This window comes from Ochotona princeps, chromosome 10 (assembly GCF_030435755.1).
Source record: "Ochotona princeps isolate mOchPri1 chromosome 10, mOchPri1.hap1, whole genome shotgun sequence".
Taxonomy (NCBI): domain Eukaryota; kingdom Metazoa; phylum Chordata; class Mammalia; order Lagomorpha; family Ochotonidae; genus Ochotona; species Ochotona princeps.
In genome coordinates this window covers 22,016,390-22,036,553 of record NC_080841.1, presented here as the reverse complement: position 1 = coordinate 22,036,553, position 20,164 = coordinate 22,016,390, and the positions used below count along the sequence as shown (strand labels likewise).

The window sequence follows — 20,164 nt, the reverse complement described above, 5'->3', positions numbered from 1 at the left end:
ATTCCAAAAGCAATAGCTGAATGAGTCAGTTAATGGAGAGAGAAAGTGAAAAAAAAAAAAAAAAAAGGAAGTAGAAACAAATTCTAAATGGTAAAGTATTCCCCTACAGTAGAATCCCAGGATTTAAATGAAATAAATGGGAATCTCAAAAACAAACAAAATATTGTAATTTTCAGGTTATTCTACATTTTAAGAAGCCAGGTAGATAAAAGGCTCCAAAAATAAAAGCATTCTAACAAAGGACCATGCAGTCATCTCACTAAAGGACACTTACAAGAGTTTTCAGATGAATGGTTCACCAACAGCAGTTATTATAAAATAGTTTCCCCCAAAAGCATTAAGGAAATGGCACAGAGTATGTTCATGGATAGGTTGGTTCAGGATTCTCCCTGGAAAAGGGGAACATCAAGCTACAAACTATAGCACAGCAATCAAACAACGTTTACAAAGGAAACATGACCCACTTCAATTTTAACAGTGCTACAAATTTTCAAAAGTAGAATAGTCTGGTATTTTATGCTATCAATGCAATGTAATTAAGTAAAATTCTAAAGAACAGTTCATACTAATCAACTGATACTTAATCAGAGTACTTTAATTAATCAACAGTGCACATATCTTCACCAGCATATAAATCTTTTTCTTCCAAGATAACAATATTATAATATTCTTCCTGACTTTTGCGGGTAAGAAGCAAGATATTTAAAACCCAAGAGGAAAATAATATGAAATATTTTAAAGATATTTTATTGAACTTTTTAATCATGGGATTAAAAACAATATACTCAGCACTCTCAAGAAGCAATGCTCACTTACAAAATTTAATTATTACTTAAACCCAAGTGTTACAGACACACAAAGCATGAATCAAGTCAAGTAGCGTTTGATAAGCAGTCGTGGATCTGTGGCTTTATAAGAAGTACATATTCCACCTGAACATATTCAAATTCAATTTGGAAAATGAAAAGTAAAAATACTGTTGCCAAATGATGACCATAAATTAAAAGTAATTGTTTTAAACACTGATGAGGAAAAGGAAAAAAAACCCAATATACAAATATGACCTCCTAGTCTTAGTGAAAAATGAGTAGGGACCAAAATGAAAGTAAATAAAGAAGCATTAAAGAAGAAAGGTCCTCAACAAGGATTCCTAAAGAAGCGCAAGCAGAGAGTAACCCTTTGGAGACACAGAGTAAACCTATGGAAAGACTGCACAGCTGTGTGCGAAACACACATCAGACTGCTAGCACTTTAAAAAGTGGGACGGAATGCGAAGACTGTCCGAAAGAATGACTAGCTTAGAAAGTGAAAAAGAAATACCTAGACCTCAGGCAGTTTTCCAAGATGCCAACATGCCATCTCAATAGTGATGTACACAGAGACTACTTTTACTGTTATACTTTTACTATTTCACCTACTTTTACCAAATATTTACTATGTGACTTTTACTATTTCTATTATAATCCTAAAACTTAGCTTCAGTTGCAAAATACTTCTTAGTTCTTATTAAACAGGCATCATGATTTTGAAATGGGTAAACAGGGGCCCTTAACTAGTGCATTCATCTTATGAGTACTAATTATCAAGATAATCAATACTTATTAAACGGCACTGTAATTCTTCAAATCTTATTTACATAAATCTAAATCTGCTAAAAGTAAACATCTATTTCACACTGTAGCCATTATTTCATGACACACAGTTGCCACAATAATATAAACAGACTGATATTCAAATGATTCATACAAAGGTAGTTTCTTCAATAAATCATCTAATTAAATTGTTACCACAGGGCCCGGCGGCGTGGCCTAGCAGCTAAAGTCCTCGCCTTGAAAGCCCCGGGATCCCATATGGGCGCCGGTTCTAATCCCGGCAGCTCCACTTCCCATCCAACTCCCTGCCTGTGGCCTGGGAAAGCAGTCGAGGACGGCCCAATGCATTGGGACACTGCACCCGCGTGGGAGACCCGGAAGAGGTTCCTGGTTCCCGGCATCGGATCGGCACAGCATCGGCCCGTTGTGGCTCACTTGGGGAGTGAATCATCGGATGGAAGATCTTCCTCTCTGTCTCTCCTCCTCTGTGTATTTCTGACTGTAATAAAATGAATAAATCTTTAAAAAAAAAATTGTTACCACAAACACAAAATCAAATTTCCATAAGGATAAACATGTTACCTCCTGGACATCCTCTGGATTTCTTCGTGAAACAACCTAAAAGAAAAACATATACAGAAACATCACATCATTATCACATTAGGAGTCCACATTTACACAAGCATTTTCAGGAGTATTTGCTTTAAAATTCTATTTGTTTCCAAGAAAATCAATTCTGCATCACTTACCCAATACTCGGCTTACCCTTCACTCTCTGAATTACAGACTAGACATTAAGCAAAAAAACAGCTACAACTAAAGCCCATCTGCTGAAAGTTCCTGTATCATATTCAGACAAGCATGCCTGTAGTCTTAACATAATTCTAACAACTTTGTCCACTCTCCTGCCCAACCAGCATAGACTTTAGGAGCATCAAGAACAGCTACACATTAGGCACAGTGCACAAGAAGCTCCATGTTACTTCTTACATCTGCATTTGTATAGGAATCTGTAGGTAGCTCATGAAAATTCCAATAAGGAGAAAGCTGCTAGAGTGCTCGGACATGCCAATAATCACCAGGAACCTAGGCAGTTGGTGAAGAAGCAAGCAAAAGCAACAACAACAAAAGATGTATATGCATGTATTCAGAGACAAATAAACCTTCTACCATGTGTCCTGAACAAGAAAAGAGTCTTTCAGACCTCTCTAATCACAAAGACTATAAAAAGCCTAACAACCAAGTAGAAAAACAGCCTCACAAAATTTATGATAAGGTGGCACAGCACTTGGGATACTGCTTCCCATAGCAGTGTGTCCTGGTTCAAGTGCCAGCCTGCTCCTGACTGCAAACGTGCACCCTGGCAAGCAGAAGCTGATGGCTCTTGGGTCCCTGCCACTCCTGTGGGAAGGCTGGCCTGAGCTCACAGCACCAGGCTCCCACCAAGACCAGCCCTAGCTGTAACATATTCTTAGAAACTGAACTGACAGGGGATATCTCTGTTCTCAGCCTCCCAACAAATAAAAGTTTCCAGAAAGACAAAGGCTGGGTTTTAGGGCATCAGACACCACTGTAGGATGGGAAAGTCTTACATTAGATTATATATTAAAATAAACTATGTGAATGTGAAATTAATGAATTTGGTGCTGCAATAGAGTATCTGCAAAAACAAATGATTCAGCAAACACATTAGAGTAACTGCCTATAAACAGAAGGAAGAAAAGAGTCTTTGATAATTGATAACAAAATACCAAGATTATGATCAGTTCAATGCTAGACTTGTGATCCTAAACAAACACAAAGGCCCTGCATGGTAGCCTAGTGGCTAAAGTCCTTATCTTGCACACATCAGGATCTCATATGGGTGCTGGTTCTAATCCCTGCAGCCCTACTTCCTATCCAGCTCCCTGCTTGTGGCCTGGGAAAGCAGTCAAGGACAGCCCAAAGTCTTGGGACCCTGCACCTGCGTGGGAGACCACGAAGAGGCTCCAGGCTCCTAGCTTCAGACAGGCTCAGCTCCGGCTGTTGTGGCCACTTGGGGAGTGAATCATTGGATGGAAAATCCTCCTCTATCTCTCCTCCTCTCTGTATATCTGACTTTTCAATAAAATAAATAAATCTTTAAAAAGAAAAAACCAAAAATATATATAAATAAAACTTAAGCAAATCTTCATTCAAATTATGGTTTCTCTACCTAGAGAATTCATCTGATCAAAAACAGACAACACCACTGACCAAATCCAGCTACTTAAAAGTATCAAGTCAGAACACAGCAAGGACCCACAAAAGAGGGCACTATCTTATGAATTCCAGAGATTGAACACTCAATTTCTTGTCACTGTATTCGTCAACTTTCAGAATATAAGTTTGATGAAATTTCTTAGCAATTGTCATTAATTTAGGCTCATGCTGTCCAACAGAACTCTCCATGAAAATGAAAAACAGTGTTCCAAATCAGCACTGCTCCACACCCTGGCCACATGCTACCAAGGCCACCAAGTCCTGAAACAGGGCTACTTCAAATGAAGAACTGAATCTTTCATTTTTTTTCACTTACATTTAAATTAAAATACCTGTATGTACCTAACAGCTGCCATACTAGGCAATAGAGATTTAGTAGGAAAGGCTCAAATAGGTAATTTTAAAACATTATTTTATTAAACTTTATTTTAGCTATTGCTTACAATTGCCAGCCTGTCTACACACAAACACATACACACACACCTTTACAAAGGCATATTAGATCAGATAGACAGAGAAAGACCAATAAGGAAAGCTTGGAACATATAAGAAAACGTCAGCTAGGATTTTCCTATACCTCACTAGGTACAATGCAAAGATCAGTTACTCCTCACTAACTAAGATATTGAAGATTTCTCTGCACACCCCTCCTAAAATTGTTCTGCCCCTTGATCGTTAATATATGGCTTGTTTGAGTTGTAAGCCTGTTTGGAATATCCTAAAATTCACGAAGTTCAGTAAACTCTCGCTTGGATACTATAAAAGCTAAATAAAAATATGGAAAAAAAAAAGACACAAGACAGCTAAACAGTACCCTACAACCATTTTAAGGTTTATAGTAGTTGGTTATATATAAACTAAAATTGAGATGTCAATGAAGTAGTTACAGGATTTGGTTAAGAACTTGCATTTTCTAACACACATGTTAGTTAACTTCACGATGTTGTAAATTTTCATTTTCCTTCCTGTTGTTGATTTTTTATTGTGGCTTTTCATTTGAGGGAATGATATTCTGCCACCTCTACTTTCAGATCAAAGATGGACTCCCAATGAAACTGTTAAATTTATCTTCACAATAAGATGCTGGACTCTGCATGCTCCATGCCCGTCATGATGGAATTATGACTGGTTATGAACTGTACTACTATAATAATATAGAGGAAATCAATATGGGGAGGGGAAGGCTTGGGGAGGGATTAAGGGAAATCCCAGAGCCGACGGAACTAAGTCACAAAATAAAATTTTTTTAAAAAGCATATTTCACAGAATTAAATGGTTTAATTTTGTCTCCTATGAGTTTTTATATAGATCCACCACTAATCCAACAATAATCCACCAAAAGTAGTCAACACAGCTGGCAATAAATCTATCCAGATATATCATATTTTTCAAGATTTATATTTTTCTGAAAAAGAGTTTCCAAATTTATGGGCCAGCACAGTAGCCTAGTAGCTAAAGTTCTCACCTTGAACACACCAGGATCCCATATGGGGACTGGTTCTAATCCCGGCAGCCCCGCTTCCCATCCAGCTCCCCTGCTTGTGGCCTGGGAAAGCAGTCAAGGATGGCTCAAAGCCTTGGGACCCTACAACCATGTGGGAGACCCAGAAGAGGCTCCAGCCTCCTCACTTCAGATCAATTCAGTTCTGTTGTGGCGATTTGGGGAGTGAGTCATCAGAACAAAGATCTTCCTCTCTGTCTCTCCTTCTCTCTGAATATCTGCCTTTCCAATAAAAATCAGTCTTTAAAAAGTTTCCAATGAAAAAAACAAAAATTAAAAAAAGTTTACAAATTTATAAATTACGGTGTCTTTACTTAAATCTTATTTAACATACACAAATTATCTTTTGTGACACAGAAATGATTTCTAAGTTTAATGTACATAATAGTATCACATTTTGGATTTTCACTTTTTTTCAGGATCTATTTATTTTTCTTTGGAAGTCGTACTTAGAAAGAGGGAGAGATATAGATAGAGATCTTCCATCTACTGGTTCATTCCCCAAATGGCCACAGCAGCAGCAGCTGAGCTGAAGCTGGGAACCGGAAGCTACTCCCAGGTCTCCCACATGAGTACAACTGTTTTTCCAGGCCATAAGCAGCCTGGCCCGGCTCTGGCTGGTTGTGGTAGGTAATTTAGGGCATGAATCAGTAGATGGAAGATCTATCTCTCTAACTCTGACTTTCAAATAAATAAAATACATCTTTTTAAAATTAAAAAAGAAGAAGAAACCAAATACTTGGTGTCAGCACTGTGGCACATGGATTACAACTGCCACAGATAACACCAGCACCCTGTGTGACTGCTGCTTATCAAGTCTGGCTGTTCCATCTGTCATGTAGCTTCTGGCTAATTTGCCTGGGAAAGCAGCACAGGATGGGTCAAGTACTTGGACTCCCACCACCCTACCTGGCATTCCTGGCTCCTGATGGCTACAGCCTAGGCCAGCTCCAGCCATTTAGGGAGTGAAGTGACAAATACAAGATCTTTCTCTATCTAACCCAACCCACATACCATACCATAACTCTGTCCTTCAAACAAACAAATCTGCTGAAAGAAACAAACAAACAAAGAATAGGGCTACCAATGAGGTATACTAAGCCTCCACCTATGACAGCAGAATCCCATAAGGATGCCAGCTTGAATCCTGGCTGCTCCACTTCCAATCCAGCTCCCTGCCAATGTGCCTTGGAAAGTACTGAAGGACATGCCAAGTGCTTGGGCTCCTGCATTCATGTGGGAGACCTAGAGAAAGCCCTGGGATCTTGATTTCGACCTTTACCAGCCCCATCTGGAAAGTGAATCAGTGAATGCAAGATTCTCTCACTCTCTTGATTTCTCTCTTTCCTTCTCTCTCTGTAGCTCTGCCTTTTAAATAAAGACAAAAATCTCATTAAAAAAATAAAGTTATATCTTCTTTCCATATCCTGAACAGAACACATACCAGAACTGCCATTCACCTAATGTCCTAAAGTTGATGGGAAATGTGAATCACCATGTGAGAGTTCTGCAAATGTAGCATGACGAAAGAAATAAAAATATTACAGATGGTTCTTCTTTATGTTTCATTCAACTAAAAAATCTAAAAAAAAATTCACAAAATAGTTTGTAATTCTAAAATAAAAAGAGGTACTTAATTTAGATAAAATTAAGAAGCAACACAATTTATCTAGGAAATCCATGAGCAGGTCTGGAACTAAACACAAAGTTATCTAAGCCTGCCAGGTTCCAGAGAACTGCAGAGAAAAAAGAAGGGACAGCATGGTGGCACAGCAAGTTAAATCCTCTACCCTGTGGCACCAGCATCCCATATAGGTACCAGTTCATGTCCAAGCTGCTCCATTTCCCATCCTGCTCCCTGCTTATTGCCTAGGACAGCAATGGAATATGACTCACTTAGGGATGCTGCACCCAAATGGGAGACCCAGAAGACAAACCTGGCTTCTGGTTTCAGATCAGCTTAGCTCCAGCCATTGTGCCATTTAGGGAGTAAAACAGCAAACAGAAGATCTTTCTGCTCTCCCCTTTTAGGTTGTACCTGTCACTGGTGAGCACAAGAACCAGAGCTGGAAGCCGGCCAGGCTGGACAAGGTGGAGGCACCTGTGAGCATACGTGACGGCTGTCTGGTGTGAGTTGGGCTGAGCTAAATTGCAGCACCCACAGGTGTGCACGGGAGCCGGATGGGCTATGGGATGAGCCAGGCTAGGCCACAACAGAGGCTGACACATGTAAAAACTGGAGCTGGTGCTGGGCCTGGCTGAGGCAACAGTTGGCATCTGTAAGGACCGGGTCTGGGACAAGCTGGATGGGCTGGGCCACAGCACTGGTCCGTCCGTGTCAGATATGGGACTGGGGGGAACTGACTAGGCAGCTGCATCCACCAGTGCATGCATTGACTGATGCAGGTGACAGACTAAATAGGACCCTGCACTAGTTAGCAAACACAAGAGTCAAGAATGAAGCCACCCAGGAAAGATTTCTTGGGGGGCTCCCTGACTAAACTGCTGGACTCAGACACTGGACACAGGAAAAAAATCAAATGATGTGTGGCCTCCTTAGTTGCTGGTACTTGTGCAGTCCACAACATGCCCAGATGCATACAGGGTACACGACGGCCAGCTCATCTAGGCAAGCAGGGAGCAACAACCGCCTCATCAGAAGACAGAAAACAGAACAGGCTGGATAATTCTGGCCAAACTTAGCAGCATGTTCCTTGGTCTGTGGATGCATCTAAGGTGGACTTATTCAACCAACAAACCTTGGAAAGATTTTGTCAACCCTGAAGCAATGAAACCAACTTCTCAGAACTATCAAAAGCACTTAAGCAACACCCCCTCAGAACACTCTTCCCCACATCAGGGTCTCTAAGGCGTCATCAAATGACCATCCCTCATCCCTGAATACTGATGTAGTTTGACAATAAGGAACAGCCCCTGAAACATTTGTCCCCTCCACTTTCTTCCCCACCTGAACTTCCTCACCTAATCAGAAACCCACATGGGCAGTCATCCTCTCAACTATGTAAATATTCCAAATAAATAAATAACAAGGATCTGTCTCTTGTCCATTCTAAAAATCTGCCTTTCAAAGAAAAAAAAAAGAACAAAAAGAAACACAAAAGAGACTTAAGAAAATAAAATTGCCCTTTTGCTATCCAAAATTTAACAGTGGCACTTGCAGTGATACTTAATTCCACTCCTACAGAAACAACTGTGTGAGTCAAGAATATAGACCTGTTTGTTAAAGTTAGAATTGGTAGTAGGAAACATACAAAGACATTCCTAATTTGTATCCCATGAAGTTCTCCCAGGGGAGACAACTTACCTGGTTAATCCTCCTGAGAAAAGATGTTTTTCTCCTTAAGTCCTAAGAAATAATGCGCATTTACTTGACTTACAATACTAAGCAGTTACTTTTAAAAGTATCTCTCTACACTGATTCTCAAACCTTAAATTTAAAAATACCTGTAACATAATCAAGAAATAAGACAAACATCTGCAGAAAGAACAAAGGGCAGTGTAAATAATTTTCAGGCTCTACTAACCACAGTCACATGCAGCAGGCAAAGATATGGGTTTTGTTAGTGCTATTTCTCTTCTACTTTCTCATGTCATAAAAGCTCAGTTAAAAAAGGGGGGAACATAACTAAAACATAAGTTTATTTTGCTACATTGAAAATTTTGAAGTCTGTGCTTATTTTCAAATTACAAATTTCCCACAAACTTCCGGAAGATCTCTTTTATCCAAGATCTGAATTTTGCTTAACATTTTCTTCCATGAAGTAAGAACAAAAGCATCTACTGAATGCTTCCTACTCCAGGTCCACTCCAGGCACTTTCACATGGCCCGGCCCTCACTGACCTTTCCTTTTTGCCCACTGGGATGCTTCCTTTCACTGACCACCTATCTTAGCTGGTACACTGTCGCTAATCCCTACTGTCAGAAGCAATCTATTTTCCAAATTCCCAAAGCTCTCTTCTGAACTCATGCAGACTTCAACACTTTCTAAAACTCCACCTTTTAAGTACAGTAAATTCTCTTCTCCTATGAGGATTCTTCAAAACAAAGTCCATCCTTTATTCAGGCATATGTCCCTCCCGGCACTTAGTGCCTCAAACTAAACATTTGTCAGATATGCCACCTCACATGGGGAGAAAACACTCAACAACATCTTTTCATCCCTGAGAACCACACACCACCCTAGCTGATGTAAGAGGAAACAAATACTAATGATAGACACCTGCTCAAAATCTAGTAAGAGACATTAACAGGTAAACAGATTAACACAGTATAATTTTGCCAAGTGGTAAACAAGGGGCTGGGAATGAAAAATTACAAAGGTTGAAAATTAATTTGATATTTCATAAACTCATGTTAACAGATTAAGTTTAGATTCTTTTAATGGTTTTAATGACTAGGAAGGTTTCAAGAGTAGTATAATAATATAACAAGGTCCCCTCAAGGGCCCGGTGGTGTGGCCTAGTGGCTAAACTCCTCACCTTGAACACACCAGAATCCCATATGGGTGCCGGTTCTAATTCCGGCAGCTCCACTTCCCATCCAGCTCCCTGCTCGTGGCCTGGGAAAGCAGTCAAGGACAGCCCAAAGCCTTGGGACTCTGCACTCTTGTGGGAGACCTGGAAGAAGTTCCTGGCTCCTGGCTCCAGATCGGCGCAGCACCGGCCGTTGCACTCACTTGGGGAGTGAATCATCAGACAGAAGATCTTCCTCTCTGTCTCTCCTCCTCTCTGTATATCTGACTTTCCAATAAAAAAAAATAATAAAATAAATCTTTAAAAAAAAAAGACCCCTCAATTTCACAAAATTTCTTACTCAATCTGAAATGAAAACTCCATCTACACAGCAACCACTTGCAAACAGGGAACAGTAAATCCCCTATTTTTAGTACAGCAACCCCCAATAACCATCTTTTTAGGTTTATTCAACCTGTTCGATCTCACCTTCTCACATCTAAATTGTGTGCCACTTCCACACACCACGTGCCACCTGCACACCCCACACTAAGTCCACCTTGAGGGCCTCTCAAGAGCACACTCCTGAGCTCCTGATCACAGGATCACCACACTTCCCAAATGACCACTGTATTATTACCATTTAATCTGTACCTCACTCTTTTAAATGAGTACGCATGTAGCCAATTCTCAAAGCTTTATATATCTTGGAGCTAAACAAAAATGGTTTCTCTTTTTTTTAAAGATGTATTTATTTTTTATTGGCAGGTCACTTAACTTTGTTTTAATGTTTCCTCATTATTAAAGTGAAAATTAACAGGGCCAGCATGCGGCTTACAGAGTAAAGACACAACCTCGGCACCAGCATCCCATATGGACATCAGTTTGAGTCCCAGCTGCTCCATTTCTGATCCAGCATGCTACTGGTGTACCTGGGAAGGCAGTGGGAAATGGCCCAACTGCTTGGGCCCCAGCAGGGGTGTGGGAGACCCAAAGGCAGCTCCTGGCTCCTGGCTCCTGGCCTAGCTGCAGCTGTAGTGGCCATTGGGGAATGAACCAGCAGATGGAAAACCAATTGCTTCACCTCCCTCACTCAAGTAGGTAAATAAGTCTATTTTAAAAAGCAATAAAAAACAATGTGAGTGCTACATATTATACCAGGTAACTGATGCAACAGGGTCCTGACAAATGTGTGGACTCCAGGAACACAGAAGAGGCCCTCGGCATACAGTCCGTGTCTGCACATGGGCCCAAGACCAGGGGCCAACCACGACACCCCTCCCAAGTGCCGCTCTGCTCAGAGCAAACCTGATTCTGAAGCAAACATCAAGGAAAGAAGCATCTTCTATTATATAAGCCAATGATGCATAAAGTAACATTTTTTTTAAGTCCACATTTTTCATCTGGAGTAGCCTAAACCACTTCTGCAAATCTGTGATGCAGAAGAGAAAGTCTAAACGGGCTGGGGGCTGAGTCACCCACTTAAAACCATCAGCCCTGCCCCACCCCAGAGCGGGGACTGCAGCAACCTACCCCCTTGAAGAGGCAGGCACTCCACGGGCGGCCACCTCGCCCTGGGCATCGTTCCACAGTCAGGCATCCTTCCCATCCCACGGTCCCCACCGCCGACCACCGGGTCCCGGTCCCCACTGCCCTGGGCGGACACCCGCACTCACCCGGGCGGTGACCTTATACACAGTGTAGCCCCGCGGGTGTCGCTGGGGCTCGGTGACCGTGTAGAATCGGGCCCAGTCGGCACCCCGCTCCCGGGTAGAGGTCATCCTCTCGCCGCCTCTGCCGCCGCCGCCGCCAGTCCGGGATCATCAGGGCGACTCGGTGACGCCACGGTCTGGATACCCAACGCCCAGAGGGCGAGGCGGCGAGGAGGCGGCGGCTCCACGGCGGCGCTTCCGCCGCACAGGCTCCGCTTCCGGGGCGGCGGGGAGGATTCCGGGGCAGGCCGGGTTCCGGGTCCCAGGCAGAGGGAGACCCACCTCCGAGGATCTGGCTTGGGACTGTGATGTGTGGACTGAAGTCAGATGCTCCCGCCGCTACCGCGACCGACCGCTGCGAAGAGTAGGCTGAGAAGGAGAGGGTTCAGCTGACCATTCAGCTGACAGCCTCGCAGTTACAAAACTAGTCCCAATACTTTAGGGCTGCTTCCATCAAGACTTGACACCTCCACTCCCTTCCTGTGTGTTTAATCGTTTCTCAACAAGGCCTATTTCTGAGCCTATGTATGATTCACCAAACCTGAATTTACCATCTACTATGTGCCAGACATCACCGGAGTTAGTAAGTCTGAGCTCTCAATTTACTGTGCCAAAAGAAAAACGATTAAAACATTCCAATAAAAGTTCCATGACTGATGGTAGTACTGAATAGCATATGAAATTCACAGTGGATGACTGCCTCAGGCTTTCAGAGTCAGGAGAAACTATGCTTGCAAGATTATGATAAAGAGATGAAAAATAGTAAGGGATGGGAAAGAAGCAAGGTGTTGCCTTTTCCTATTTTTCCTTCCTCTCCTTGTGAAAGTTGCTTCACACTTTTTTTTAAGTAATCTGTATGTTTTATCACCCATCACACTACTCTGTAACAAGCTTCTTGTTAAAAAAAAAATAGGAGGCATTTATTTATTTTTATCATAAAGTCAGACTTACAAAGAGGAGAAAGGTCTTCTGCCCACTGGCTCACTCCCCAAGTGCCACAACCAGCAGAGCTGAGTCGATCTGAAGCCAGGAGCCAGGAGCTCTTCCGGGTCTCTCATGTGGGTGCTGGGTCCCAAGGCTTGGGCCGTCCTCTACTACTTTCCCAGGCCACAAGCAGTGAGCTGGATGGGAAGTGGGGTAGGCAGGACACCAACCAGCACCCATACGGGATCACAGCTGTTGCTAGGCCAGGATTTAGCTACTGAGCCATCATGCCACACTCTGTAACAAGTGTCTAATGACCTCATCTCACCCAATATTTTCAACTTTAAAAGTGCTTGATCATGTTCTACCTTTGCAAAACTCTTCTAGTATATTCTTAATATATATCCTTAGTATATGAATCAGAATGCTCTCTTTTATATCCAACACTTTTCAGGCTCCTACTGGCTTCACCTCCTTTAACAAATCTTTACTATTCTTGTTCCTTGGAATTTTCCCTTTGATTCTTTGTTGTTTATTCCCATCAATTCAATACTGTGGTTGTCCAGCCATAACTCAATTCCAAGATGTGAGTCACATTTGAAATATCCATTTGGGGGCCCAGCAGCGTGGCCTAGCGGCTAAAGTCCTCGCCTTCAACGCCCCGGGATCCCATATGGGCTCCGGTCCTAATCCCAGAAGCTCCACTTCCCATCCAGCTCCCTGCTTGTGGCCTGGGAAAGCAGTCGAGGACGGCCCAATGCATTGGGACCCTGCACCCGCGTGGGAGACCCGGAAGAGGTTCCAGGTTCCCGGCTTCAGATCGGCGCGCACTGGCCGTTGCGGCTCACTTGGGGAGTGAAACATCAGACGGAAGATCTTCCTCTCTGTCTCTCCTCCTCTGTGTATATCTGGCTGTAATAAAAATGAATAAATCTTTAAAACAAAAAATATCCATTTGGAACTGAAAACAACAAAAAGTTAACCCATTCCATTCCTTCTCATAAATCTAATCATATCCACAACTGATCTTACTCTACATTTAATCAAAATTAACTTATTATTTAGAAATCACTCATAACAACTAACTCTCCCACTTTTTCCAAATTTCTTTGATTCACTAAGTGCTATTAATTAAAATAAAGAATGGAAAGATAGGCATGAAAATCACTAATAAAAATTTTAGAAAAAGAAAGCAATAAAGAACAAAATTTAATGATAAAAAGTTTAACTCATTAAGAAGGCAAATAGGGTCCAACATGGTAGTCTAGTGGCTAAAGTCCTCACATTGCACACACCAGGATCCCGTATGGACACTGCTTGTGTCCTGGCGGCCCTGCTTCCCATCCAGCTCCCTGCCTGTGGCCTGGGAAAGCAGTCAAGAATGGCCCAAAGCCTTCGGATTTTGTACACACATGGGAGACCTGGAAGAGTCTCCTGGCTCCTGGCTTCGGATCAGCTCAGCTCCAATCATTGAAGCCACTTGGGGAGTGAATCAGAGGACTGAAGATCTTCCTCTCTGTTTCTCCTCCTCTTCTCTGTAAATCTGACTTTCCAATAAAGAAAAATAATAAATCTTTTCTAAAAATGTATAGAGCAATAGCCATCAGAACTAAAAGAGATAAATCCACAATTACAGTTTTTAATATGCCTCTCTCAGCAATTAATTTTTAAAAAGTAAATTATTAAAAATATAGAAGACCTGAAAATTTCTATCAATCATCTCCAACTAATTGTCAGTTCCAGAAAACACCACTGTAGCAGTAGAACATGTTTGTTTGAAGTATACATAACATTTAAAAACACAGCCTGCATCCTGGCACATAAAATAAATTTGAATGTATAGAAGATATTTATGTATATGTCTCTCTCTTGGGTTCTTCTCTCTGTAGGCCTACCTTTCAACTAAATATATAAATCTTTAAACCAAAACAAAACAAAAAGAAACAAACACTTAGAGGGAGAGGGAAGAAAAGGGCTAACCTAAATTTTTTATATACTGACTACCAAATTGCTATTACTGTATTTCTGTTTTCAAAGGCTGGACATTAAGATGTCTTAATCACATCTTAATGCAACTGTGTAATAGCATATATAATATGTACAGTAACTGTGTAATGGACACTATCATATCTAGCAGCACGTAATTTAACTTTATGGCAGATTTATTTTTATTGGAAAGGCAGATCAGATTTGGAGAGAAAAAGAGAGTTTCCATCTGCTGTTTCACTCTTCAACTAGCTGTATCAGCCAGAGGTGAGCTAATCTGAAGCCAGGTACCAGGAGCTCCTACATGAATGCAGGGTCCCAAGGGCCGTCCTCTACGGCTTTCCCAGGCCATAAGCAGGGAGGAAGATAGAAAGTGGAGCAGCCAGGACATGAATCAGCAAACAAATTGGGATCCCCGGCATGTGCAAGATGAAGATTCAGCCTTTGAGCCATCGCACCAGGCTCAACTTCTTTTTTATAAAGTTACTCAGCATCAGGTATTATGTAATACAAGAAAAAAGGAACTTATACCACTTTAATTGTCCCCATATTACAAATGAGGTAACTGTGATAAACAGGTGCTTGCTATATGTGTCCCAAGCCTCAGCTTGGAAACATCACACTTTACTTATGACCCAGGTCTATTTAGCCCCTAAGAATCTTTCCTCTTCCCCTTTATAGTATCGTGACATAAGAAATATAATTTGGTTTTTGTCCCTGTTTCCTGTCACAAAGTTCCCATCTCCCAGAATGAGGTGTTGGTTTCTTGGAGAAGCAACCAGGTGATTAGAGGATTGAAACTTCGGGCTTCATCCTCCCACTTCCAGGGATGAAGAAGTACAGAAGGTTGAGTTCATCTTCAGTGTCCAGTAGTGCAATCAATCATGCCTTCAGAATGAGGTCTCCATAAAAACCCAAAACGGCAAGGCTTAGAAGGTGGCCAGATTGCTGAACACATAGAGAATCTCACAAGGTGTCAGGCAGCAGAGCCATCAAGGCACCTGCTCTCACACTCATCACACTATCCATCTCTTCCATTTGCTTGTTCCTCTGCATCCTTTGTAACATCTACTGTAATAAGTGGATAATACAAGTGTTCTGTGAACCGCTCCAACTTAGAGCCAGCTGGTCAGAAGTACAGGTAACAGCCTGGGACGTGTATCTGGCCCTAGAATTGGGATCATTCTTGCTGGAGTCAGCCCTTAGCCTATGGGATCTGATGCACCACCATGAGTTCTTATCATTCCTATGGCAGACCCATATTCAGTTCTATTTAAGGAGCAAAGCAGCATATGAAAGATGTCTGAGTATCTATCTGTTCTAGCCTCTGCCTCTCTATTTTTCTAATTAGAAAAAAAGGTCAATGAATTTTAAATTATTAAAAAGGAAAATTGGATATTTTTTTCTCTCTAACAATTTTGTTACACTGAGTCTCAATGTCCTCATAATTCTTAAAGAACAATCTTGAGGGCCCAGTGCAATGGCTAAAATTTTTTTTATTTTTTTTATTATTATTATTATTATTGGAAAGCCGGATATACAGAGAGGAGGAGAGACAGAGAGGAAGATCTTCCATCCGATGATTCACTCCCCAAGTGAGCCACAATGGGCCGGTGCGCACTGATCCGAAGCCGGGAACCAGGAACCTCTTCTGGGTCTCCCACGTGGGTGCAGTGTCCCAAAGCTTTGGGCCGTCTTCAACTGCTTTCCCAGGCCACAAGCAGGGAGCTGGATGGGAAGTGGAGCTGCCAGGATTAGAACTGGCGCCCATATGGGATCCCAGGGCGTTGAAGGAGAGGACTTTAGCCGCTAGGCCACGCCACCGGGCCCTAAAATTTTTGCCTCCAAGCACTAGGATTCCATATGAGTACCAGTTCATCTCCCAGCTGCTCCACTTCCCATCCAGCTCTCTGTGACCTGGGAAAGCAGTTGAGGATGACCCAAAGCCTTGGGACCTTGCACACACATGGGAGACCTAGAAGAAGTTCCTGACTCCTGCCTTCGAACAGGCTCAGCTCTGGCCACTATGGCCATTTGGGGAGTGAACCAAGGGGTAGAAGCTCTTTCTGTCTGTCTCTCCTTCTCTCAGTAAATCTGATCTGCCTTCCCAACAAAAATAAAATAATCTTAAAAAAAAAAAAAAAAGCACAGATTTGGAGGGACTGGCTCGATGGCTTAACAGGCTAATCCTTCACCCAGTGATGCTGACATCCCTATGGGAGTTTGTTCATGTTACACTTGCTCCACTTCCAATCCAGTTTTCTGTATATCCCCTGGAAAAGTCACCCACATGACTGACCTGGAAGAGGCTCCTGGCTGCCAGCTTCAGATCAGCTCAGTCTGGCCATTGCAGCCATTCAGGGAGTGAACAAGCAAATGGATGATCTCTTTCTGTCTCTCCCTCTCTGTAAAATCTGGAGGAAAAAAAATTCTGAACAGTCAAAGGTCTTCCATTTCAGTCCAGTGTTAATCGTTCAAAAACATGTTGCTTACTATTCATTATGTACTTCGCATAGCACTAGAACTAGTAAATGTTGAAAATAATGATTCATGGACCTTCCTTACAAATTACTTACAACGTCATTATGGGGGCAAGACATACAGAAAAACCACTCAACAAACTTAAGGAACTACAAAACTGAGTAAAATTTGAAAAGAGTGTTTTTCAGTCATTCTTGACATGCACAGAGCAACACCTGCTCTTTTCATGCAAGGCACCAACAGAGAATCTTGGTGCCATTCAGAGTTACTGCAAACAGACCATAACCAAAGTCTCACTTCTGCTGAGATGCTCTTGCCACCAAGAGTCCCAGATTAAATCCAGGCCAGGAGGCAAAAGTGGATGAGTTCCCACTGTGTGGTCATTTGGTATCAGATGAACAGGATTAGTGTCCTTGGAAGCTCTGGATGCTGTCGGTTTTTGTGCCACCAATACATGGTAAAAAACTGTGGCAAAGATGGTTTTGGTATTTGAGGGCAGTTTCACTGCCTCCATATCACCTGCATCAACAATATGCTATCTTGAGCTGGTGCTGACAGGTTCCAGACAGATATGCAGGATGACAGGCACGGTGCTCAGGGTTCCTAATGGCCAAGTCATCCTGTCCACACACTCCAAACTGCAGAACAAGGAACACGGGGTTAAGGCTCTACACAGGGCCAAGTTCAAATTCCCTGGTCACCAGAAGATCCACATCTCAGAGAAGTGGGACTTTACCAAGTTTAATGTGGATGAGTTTGAAGACCTGTTGGTTTATCTGTGGGGTCAAGTACATCCTCAATCATGGTCCCCTGGATAAGTGCCCAGCCCTTCGGTAGTAAAGACTTCCCCTACTCTGCCATCTGTTTAATCACACAACCAGTAACAAGTCCTGATTGCTGTGCCATAAGAACTGCGTTTTAGGTGTCTGGTATGCAATAAGGCTTATTCCTCAATCAGGCTGAATAAGGCACATTCAGCCTTCTTGTTTCAGCTCTCATAATTTAAAAACATGTCCTTTTCACAGTCTGCTTGCTTACTGCCATGCTGTTCACATTTGTGTGCTTTTTACTGATTTTGTTGTTCAAAATGGCCCCCTTAGCATGGTGCTGCCTGGCATTCTAGAGTGCCAGAGGCTGTGATATAACTTAGAGAAATCATGTGTGTATCTTGGAGAAGCTTTGACCAGGCATGAATTGCATAAATTCAACATTAATAAATCAACAATATATACTGGACCTGGTACAATGGCCTAGTGGCTAAATCCTCACCTTGCAAGTGCCAAGATCCCATACAGACACTAGTTCATGTCCTGCTGCTCCATTTCACATCCAGTTCTTCGCTTGTGGCCTGAGAAAGCAGAGAAGAATGGCCCAAAGCCTTGGGACCCTGCACCCACGTGGGAGACCTGGAAGAAGCTCGGGGCTCCTGGCTTTGAATTGGCTCAGCTCCGACCACACAGCCATTAGGGCAGTGAACCAGCAGATGGAAGCTCTTTTTCTTTGTCTCTAAATCTGCCTTTCCAATAAAAATAAATAAATCTTTAAACGATATAAATATACTAAATAAGGTATCTTTAAATACAAGCATATAACAAGATTATGTAATGCTTGACTGATGAGAACAAAATGAGAAATTCACGGGAATCTAAACTCTGTATTTCCCATAGAAGAAATGGTTCAGGATTCACTAATTTCAGTTTTCTTACCAACTTTATAAAACATAAATACTGGAGCCAGCATTGTGACAATTCAAGTTAAGCCTCTACCGGTGACACCAGCATCCCATATAGCATGCTGCTCCACTACCAATTCGGTTTCCTGCTATTGTGCCTGGAAAAGCAGCAGAAGATGGCCCAGGTGCTTGGGCCCCTGCACCACATGGAAGATCCAGAAGAAGATTCCAGCTCCTGACTTCAGCCTGGCCCAGCCCTGCCAGTTATGGCCATTTGGGGGATGAACCATAGATGGAAGCTCGCTCTCTGTCTCTCCTCCTCTCTCTGTAGCTCTTTCAAAAAAATAAAGTTTAAAAAGGAAGAAACATAAAGACTGCATCTAATGCATCTGATTTTGTTATTAACACACACATAAACCAAAAACACTTCCTATGAAATTACTACACTGCTCTGCCAATGAGCTTATAAAAGCAATGATAATGCCTCCTAGTATCTTTTCCCCCATTCCCCTATCCATTTCTTTTTTTTTTTAAGATTTATTTATTTTTTTAACGGAAAGTCAGATATACAGAGAAGAAGAGAGACAGTGAGAAAGATCTTCCATCCGATGATTCACTCCCCAAGTGACCACAAAGGCTGAAGCTATGCCTATCTGAAGCCAGGATCCAGGAACTTCTTCCAGGTCTCCCACACGGGTGCAGAGTTCAAGGCTTTGGGCCATCCTCAACTGCTTTCCCAAGCCACAAGCAGGGAGCTGGATGGGAAATGGAGCTGCCGGGATTAGAACCGGCGCCCATATGGGATCCCGGGGTATGTTCAAGGCGAGGACTTTTAGCCGCCAGGCCACGGCACCAGGCCCTCCCTATCCATTTCATTCTCCTCATAAACATTATTGTCTAAGAATTTCGAGTGCTATACTACAATTGACAGATATAGACACGGAAATCTTCAAACAAATTATATGCTGGTGTGACCACAAGATAAATGGCCAAAATCTGCAGTACCACAATTCCACCGAAGGGTACTTCCTCAGCCTGGTATTCAATCTTTCAAATCTCCCCAAGTGCATTATTTTTAAAAAAAATAGGCTAAAACAATATATATATTTTTTTCTGGAGCAAGGATTGTGAGTTGGTGGGTAAAAAGCACGGTCTTGCAACTCCAATATCCCCCGTGGGCAACGGCTTGTGTCCCGACTGCTCCACTTCCTACCTAACTCCCTGGTAAAGGCCTGGGAAAGTATCAGAATACGGTACAAGTGCTTGTCACTCACGTGAGATACGTGGAAGAAGCTTCTGGCTCCTGGCTTCCATGAGGCCTAACAGCCCAGCGGTGGCCACCATCTGGGGAGTGAACCAGCGGATGGAAGGTCTACCTCTCTTAGTCTCTCCTATCTGTGATTCCGCCTTTCAAGTAAATAAATACAATATTAAAAAAAAAAACTTTTTTCTTCATAACTTTCGCTACACCCCCACCCAGAGCCCTGAAAGATGTACAGCTCTTTGTTTTTCTCTGTTTTAGAGAGCGTTCTGCCCTGTTCGAAAATGACTATTCACGCGTCACACGCTCTGCGCATGCTCC

The 20,164-nt window shown here is 42.4% G+C and overlaps 1 protein-coding gene and 1 pseudogene across 8 annotated transcripts in view; one reads left to right on the top strand and one right to left on the bottom strand.

Annotated features, from left to right (window-relative positions):
- Positions 1-19,875, bottom strand: part of RPS6KC1 (ribosomal protein S6 kinase C1) — a 159,764-nt gene extending 139,889 nt beyond the window's left edge. For 3 of the 8 annotated variants that reach the window (XM_058669173.1, XM_058669171.1, XM_058669176.1), the window contains exons 1-2: positions 11,484-11,753; positions 2,175-2,210 (exon numbers count right to left, since the gene is read on the bottom strand). In XM_058669173.1, the coding sequence (XP_058525156.1) occupies positions 2,175-2,210; positions 11,484-11,588 (141 nt within the window). In that variant the 5' untranslated portion in view covers positions 11,589-11,753. Of the gene's footprint in view, positions 1-2,174; positions 2,211-11,483; positions 11,755-19,856 lie in introns of those variants that run through there. The other 5 variants (XM_058669177.1, XM_058669174.1, XM_058669175.1 and 2 more) reach the window with 5 other exon arrangements.
- On the top strand, positions 16,912-17,747 carry LOC131481302 (large ribosomal subunit protein uL16-like; annotated as a pseudogene).
- Positions 19,876-20,164: the final 289 nt, after the last annotated feature.